Genomic DNA, 7,579 nt, shown 5'->3' on the forward strand with positions numbered 1-7,579 from the left:
ACTCACAAGTCTGTGCGCCATAATAATTGGTGTTTATTCCGCGCAGCAGTCCAACGTGATATAATTATTGTTTCTAGAAATCTGCCGCTGATTTGGGGTGAAATTTTCCCCATCTGGGACAAAATATGCAAAGTTAGTTTTACTGTGTCTGGTCAGACAAGACGCTACTGGCGCAAAAGATGTAAAAAAAGTAAAATAAAATAAAATAAAAATTAGAGAGGTATATTGAGTGACCACTAGATGGTATGATCAGTCGGCTTTGGACGAGCTGACCTCATATCATTTTCTTTGTAATTCAGCATAAATTCAAACTCAATACGTTTTATTATTCATTTAATTTCCTTAAGTTATATGCAGGTTATGACATCAATGTGATGCTGACTTTGTTTAAGGCGGGCTGCGTGTTTTTCCTCTGAGATTTACGCTTCAAAAAACACTTTCAAATATTCTCTAGAAGACGAGCAGCAGGAATAAATTGTTTGTAATAGGCTAATAATAATAATAATGATAATAATAATAATACATTATTTTAGAATTTCTCTCAGCTTAATTAATACATTTTATTTTAATCAACCAGCTCCATGTTCTGTTTGTATGTGTTAATAAAAGCTTAATAAAAAAAACGCTACAGCTAACAAAAAAATATAATAATAATAATAATAATAATAATAATAATAATAATAATAATAATAAATCACTGGCCACCAAACATGAGGCCAGAAATGATTCGCCTAAATCAAATGCTTTTCCAGAAAGGCGTGAATGAAGCAAAGCATTTGGATCCTAATTATGCAGTCATTTTATTATGCACTGCGCACTTAAACAGGGAAAACCTGCGGTTTGCAAATGCGCCTGGGTTTTAATCAGACGCGTCCTGCTGTAATTTGGTGGCGGTTTGAGATGTGAAAGGCGGAGGCTGGAAGGTCCTGATGCGGATCTTCAGGACAAATACTCACATTTCTATTTGAATATTTGTCGGGGTGTCGCTATAGGCAATATATCAGCATTCTTTTGTCTGCAGACTATTAAAAAACCCCTGTTTCTCCTCTTTCTCAAACATTTTCTCAGCGCGCATTTTTACGCATCTTTGGGTCACCACATATGATCTGACGCTTTAACGAGCCCATACTATCAGGAACTGTGTGCTCTTGTTAAGGTCTACCTGTTTTTATTTATTTATTTATTTATTTATTTATTTATTTTGCTTGCTTGTTTTTGAGGCAGCACTTCGACTGTGATGCAGGTTAAACAAAACACAACAGATCCCGAGTGATCCGGAAAGTATTCTTCTCCCACTTTGTTGCGTCAATTCTAGACTTGCTTCCCAGTTTAAGGAAACATATTAGGCTACAAACAGAGCTGTCAAAATGATGAAGTGAAAACCTTTAAAAAAATAAATCCCTCTGCGTTTATTGTGATAAACTACAGTAATGTTGGATTTAGGCGATGTGGAGAAACATGGACGTGCGTTCACATATCACGTTTTCTTGTCATATTTGATTGTTAAACTTTTCTCTTTGAACTTTAACGTGTCTTCCCATAAAATGCTAAATTCTGACAATACCGATTGTTTTACGTGATTTCAAAATATCCAAACTCGACCAACAAGCATAATCCAGTCCTGCAGAGATACAGTTTGATCGCTGATCTGGAGAAGTGTTAAAGGAATAGATGAAGATCCAACCTGCTTGTCACTTCAGGGTCCAATAATTTAAAAGAAAAAGCTTCCTTTAAACTTTTCTCAACTTTCCCCCACCCGATTGTAGGCAGCATGACGTCATTTACGCAATGACCAATCATTAAAAAGGCTTTCCTCTAGGTTAGCCAATAGCCGGCAGAGGGGAGTGCATGTGAGTCACAGGTGAGGCTGTTTAGTTGAAAAAATGGGCAAAAAGGGCCGGAGTCTGGAAAGAGTCTGAGCTGATGGCAGATCTGTGCGGTGGATAAGCATCGCGCCAGCGGGTTGTGCAAAATCTCCTCTTCTTCTGCGGGAATGAGAGCGGAAAGCAGCGCTGGAGGGAAAAAGTTCAGCTTGAGCAGAACTCTTGCGAGGGAGCAGCCTAAAATGTGGATGAACTGACATTTCCTCCTCCACCAGGGCTGATCACTCAACTTAAACACCGAGCAAAACGTCGCTCCCGTCGGAAAAAAATGGCCGTCCGTGGCAACTCGCTGATGCCTTTTTCCATCCAGGCCATCCTGAACAAAAAGGACAGCAGCAGACACTTACCAGAGCTGGACGTATGCTTCTCCAAAGCGGCGTGTTGGAAAATATTCGGAGAGATGAACGACGAGTCCGGGAGGACGGAGGAGGCGTCCTGTGTGCGGACAGAGCAGAAAAGCTACGACTCGGACTCCGGACTCAGCGACGACAACGACGGAAAGACTCCGGCCATGCGCAAGCCGGAGAGGAACGGCGAGCCGGGGTCAGATGTGCCGGAGGAGAGCCTGCAGGAGGAGACGGACCACGAGTCTCCGGCTGCGGAGAATGCAAAGAGTGACAGTGAGCCCAACAATACTACGGGTGAGTAGGCCTTCAGAAGACGCGCTTACGTGCGTAAAGACACCTCAATGTGTCCCAGCGACTGTTTTTGAGTCGTAGCTACAAAATTTGAGTCAGACTGCGTAACAATTGTTAATAATATGTGTTTTATTTTATGGGCATAGCTGTGTGGACCACGACGGTCGTTTAGGACGTTGGACCTAATTTGCAAAGACTTTTCCACATCCTGCTCGCTTTTACGCACGAATTGTTCCCTGTTTATGCTTGATTATAAATGCGAAGTCTGGCACATTTTAAGCCCCTCACTTTTATGTTTCCTGTATTAATATTCGTTTATACTGTAAGATAGATTTGCAGAGTTCGTGAGCCGTTTTTTAATTACAATATTCAAATCTCCTGGATAAATTGGAGATGTTTCCTTACAACTGAACAATCTCAACAAGATAATTCAATGCAATGTGTATACCTGAAGCCAAATAATAAAAAACAAAAAATAAAAAAAAAACAACGAACGATGTGAATTATTGCTGAATATCAGACACGACATGCACGCCCAATTTATGTGTCTTCTCTGCAGACTCCAGCAACCCAGACGAGAAGAACCTGGAGCAGCCCAAGCAGCGGAAGAAGCGCTCCAGAGCCGCCTTCTCCCACGCACAGGTTTTCGAGCTGGAGCGCCGCTTCAACCACCAGCGGTACCTCTCCGGGCCCGAGCGGGCGGACCTGGCGGCCTCCCTGAAACTAACAGAGACACAGGTCAAGATCTGGTTCCAGAACCGCCGCTACAAGACGAAACGCCGGCAGATGGCCGCAGACTTGATGGCATCCACCCCGGCGGCCAAAAAGGTAGCGGTGAAGGTTCTAGTGCGGGACGACCAGAGACAGTACGGCCCCGGGGAGATCCTGCGGCCCCCGCTGCTCTCCCTGCAGCCTTCCTACTATTACCCGTACGCGTACTGCCTCCCTGCGTGGACACTGTCTGCGTGTGCGGGGAATCAGTGAGAACCCTGAGACTTTTATTTATTATTCATTTGTTTGCTTCTCTTCCCGGGAACCAACATAACTTTACGTTTTTTTTTCTGACAAGAAGAAGAGCCCTGAGGGGAAAGTTAATCAGCTCTGCGTCCCTGATTTGTCATCGGGTTGTTCCTAGACTTTTTTACACTCTCAAATACTTTAAATAATATTTTAGTAAGAGCCTGTGTCTGATCTGCAGATGTCCTAAAAAACTATCTGGAATGATATGGGAAAACTGATTTGTGTCATTTTATCTCGATGCTGGGACCCCCTCAAGAACCCTATAGACTTAAAATGACACCTTATATTTTACATGCGCCTTCCTACCTCTGCAGTGATTGGAAATAGATGTATTCCGTTGACATATTTTAAAAAAGAGCAACTCTCTGTTAGAGATTGTTTTTTTTTTTTTTTATTAATTTTTTGCTGTGTTTGTAAAGGTAAGATATTTAAGCACTTTTGAGCATATATGTCATTTTTCTTCGTGTAAAATGCATGCAGCGCGCATGTTCGGGTTCGGAGTTAAAAGAAGGGCTTGTCGGGCCTAACAGTGGCACGAAGCGACTTCTGACTGAAATTTGCATGTTTTTGTGTTGAATGGTTGTTTAGATCGAATAACATTAAAACATATCAGGCATTAATTATTGGATCTGGATGCAATTTTCTTTTTTGTTTTGCGTTCTTTTACTGGGAGCAACGTAGAAAACAATGACGTTTTCCAACATTTTGGAGCGTTTTCCATTTTTACGCACATATTAATTTGCGACTTGGTCAGGTAATACTAATTACCAGTTCTCTTGTGTTCTTTAGTTCATTATATACCCACCTGCAGTGACCAGGGCAATAAACTGATTTGGTTAAATCGTTTCCATGCCTTGAACTCAAAAACAATGATTTACTTAGCAAATAAAGTGTAATTTATTTCACTCTCTCGACTTTTTTTTAACATAACCCCTCAGAGATTTTATTTCACCTGAGCCATGGTGGCTTTCCTCCTGTCACACCTTGATGAATGGCTCTGCAATTCCTGCACAGGCCGAACTGACAGCTACCTTTACAGCTCTATGTCATCAAAAGCAGAAGAGTATTCTGGGGTTAAGGAGGCCCATGTCACTACATTTAAGAATAAAAACTAGGTTTCTCGTTTTGCCCTTTGAGTGCTTCCCCCCCCTCCCCTCCTTCATGCTAAAGAAACGCTTAAACGACTCTTTCTTCGCGGATTGAGGTCTTTATATTGGAACTGAAATATTGCAGGAGTCGCGTTGGCTTGTTGTTCCGAGTGTATTTACAGCCTGGGTGTTAAGTTGAGGTCAGAAGGGAGCTGCCGTGCAATACTCCCTCATCTTTGACCTTGTAGAGGCTTGTTCACTACTGACACTACTTGAGAGCCTGCAAATCAGTCAAAACGTATTGAAATCCACTTAATATTGTCTGCTTCAGATGCCCGCGGATCAACGGTTTCCCTTCATTTTTTTGTTGCGCAACAGTCTTACGCACCGTTGATGTGTTTGATGCAGGCGTGCTATTCACAGCAGCCAACGCATCCTTGGTTCCTTCAGATTTCGAAATGACACATAGTGACGAGTGGACCGACCCATATAGGCCTACTTGACATGTATATGTACCTGCATGTGTATATATCTGATACAGAGGGACATATAGGAGCTGGTATTCCTTTCAGCCTTGTATTTAGGAGGGAAACACCCGTATTGGCGTCCATTAACATCCTATCTCCTCCCCATTATTTCTTGATTGCGTAAACGCAACGTTGGCACAATGAGTGATAAATGAGTAAATGCTCTTTGCAAATAAAATAAATTCATTTCTAGACGCAAATAATAATAATAATAATAATAATAATAATTTTTACAAGAAAATTATTGATGGACTTTAAGTCCTGCTCAAAATATATGGGATTTTTAAAATGTATTATTATTTACTTGTGTCGCTGCGATAGATATTTGCAGAAGAAGAAGAAGAAAAAAACATTTGCACCCCTGGGATCAGCTCTGGTTTGCTTTATGTCTTTATCTTAATTGGTCCTCTGTAAATCTGACTAACAATAAATTTAATTTAAATACTGCAGGTTCAATTTAACGTGCGTAATTTGGCGCATCATGAGCCTGGGTCACGTAATCAAACATGTTGCTCCATATAAATTATGAAGGAGGGATTTAAATCACATCAATATTTTACTGGTATTCATTATTTCTTTTTCTTCAATGTTGTTCTTTCAATACATACGTCATATAGTCTTTATCCTGCTGCATATAGTTGAGTCTCTCTCTTAATAAGTATCTAATTAGTGAAAATTATTGACTCTTCTTTCTGCTCGCTTATATATGATGGTCTGCTGAATCAAGAGCCCTGGATTTGGGAAAGATAGCTGTAAAAAAAAAAAAAATCTGAGACAAAAGGCAGTCAAGTGTGAAATATCTTTTGTCCAAATATTTCATCTTCAGACATTTTAAATAGATTTTGATCAGCTTTGAATATTTTCTTTCATTTGTAGAGTTGTTTGTTTGTGAGTATATCAGTTTATTAGATAAAACAATAACAAGCTGCAGCAGAGTAATAGATTTTTGAAATTAGGAGTCACAATTAATCTTTATCTTTGTAAAAGCCCATTCACAACAAATACAGATGTATAATTTTATCTAATTCGTTTTTTACAGCAAATTGTTGTTTTCTTCCAGATTAAAACCTCATCACGTTTTGAATTGAGCTTCTAAAAATGATTCTTTGCTTTGTTTTGCTTTGCTTTGCTTTGCTTTCCTTTCCTTTCCTTTCCTTTCCTTTCCTTTCCTTTCCTTTCCTTTCCTTACCTTTCCTTTCCTTTGTTTTCCTTTCCTTTCCTTAAGCATGTCCTTCACAGTGGCCCAGAAGCAGATTCTCTTCATCCTCCATGATTCAACCTCTGGACCACATGGATCACACTTTCAAACAACACTCTCTGCAAAACAGCTGGAGGGTTTAAAAAGAGTTACACCCAAATACCTCGACAGAATGGACTGTAAATTTGTATTTTTAATTCTGTAAATTGGAGGAAAATAAACTATTGGTGGGCATCACACATGAAGTTACAGTGTGATTATTTCACAGCTTTTACTTTGATAAATTTTAGAGTCCCAAAAATAATATTTAAATTTTTGTTTATTTTTTTACATTTACCAGAATTATTGATTCAGATTTAATTTGGACATCTATATTTGATATGATTTGCACCTGTTTGTCTTGTAAGTTGCCTTAAGAGAGTATTTTGCTGCTATACAAAAAGAAGAAAGATGGAGAAAATGGAACCCTGAATGCTGTTTGGAGTAAAAGTTGGATTTAAATCAACAAAGCAATTAGTGAATTGTCTAAAATTATTGCATCACTAGATGAGAAATTTCTCATGAGCTGCTTCAAGTTGTTGCAAAATATTTGTCTTTGCAATGCCAGAAGGATTTATAAAAACCTCTGCATATTTACTCTCTATTGGGATTGAATCCTTCAGAAAAGCCTGTGAGTTTGTTAGTTCCTTTTAGACTTAATGCTGATGTGAGCCTGTGTGATTTTATTGACATGAAGTAAATCCTTTTCATAAACAGCACCCCAAAGAATTTCTTCTACAGCTTGGCACCTGGTTTCACAAGCAAAATGACTACTTCAATACTTTTTTTTGACTGCCTGCATTTTGAGTTCACTACTTACTTTACAAACTTATTTTGTCACAAAAACTTGATTTATTTAAGAAAAAGTAAAACCTTAAAACGTAATAATCCATCCCAGTAAGATTGCTTATTATGTATCACAGTGTCAACATCCCTTAGTAATTGTTTATGTTCAGTAAATATACAGTTACTTAGTTTGCAGAGCGATAATACATTTCTGAAAAGCAGAATGCCTGTCTGAATCAAAAGTCTTTTTGAATTAAAAAGTTGATTTCAACAGCATTTCAACAGCATGCATAACAGTCATACACCATTGCAATGGTTCAATGCAAACCCTCAATATATTACTGCCATGTGTGCCTTTGATAGGTTTTCAAATGTGGTGCCCAGATGGGGATCACTGATG

General features: G+C 39.2%; 1 protein-coding gene across 2 annotated transcripts; it reads left to right on the plus strand.

Annotated features, from left to right (window-relative positions):
- Window positions 1-1,914: 1,914 nt before the first annotated feature.
- On the plus strand, window positions 1,915-6,591 carry nkx3-2 (NK3 homeobox 2). Of its 2 annotated transcripts, XM_055030385.1 has the most exons (3): window positions 1,915-2,524; window positions 3,081-3,349; window positions 6,382-6,591. In XM_055030385.1, the coding sequence occupies exons 1-3, from the start codon at window positions 2,152-2,154 to the stop codon at window positions 6,427-6,429; spliced, it is 690 nt and encodes a 229-aa protein (XP_054886360.1). In that variant the 5' UTR covers window positions 1,915-2,151; the 3' UTR covers window positions 6,430-6,591. The 2 variants fall into 2 exon arrangements, with proteins under 2 accessions (XP_054886360.1, XP_054886359.1); XM_055030384.1 differs by lacking the exon at window positions 6,382-6,591 and having other exon boundaries at window positions 3,081-5,343.
- The last annotated feature ends 988 nt before the right edge of the window (window positions 6,592-7,579 follow it).

This window comes from Poeciliopsis prolifica, unplaced genomic scaffold (genome assembly GCF_027474105.1).
Source record: "Poeciliopsis prolifica strain line A6 unplaced genomic scaffold, Auburn_PproV2 SCAFFOLD006, whole genome shotgun sequence".
Taxonomy (NCBI): domain Eukaryota; kingdom Metazoa; phylum Chordata; class Actinopteri; order Cyprinodontiformes; family Poeciliidae; genus Poeciliopsis; species Poeciliopsis prolifica.

Bases quoted from the DNA above. Each gene is read 5' to 3' on its own strand.
- nkx3-2 (XM_055030384.1), top strand. From the start codon at position 2,152: ATGGCCGTCCGTGGCAACTCGCTGATGCCTTTTTCCATCCAGGCCATC. The intron at 2,525-3,080 runs GTGAGTAGGCCT...TCTTCTCTGCAG, and splicing joins TGAGCCCAACAATACTACGG to ACTCCAGCAACCCAGACGAG.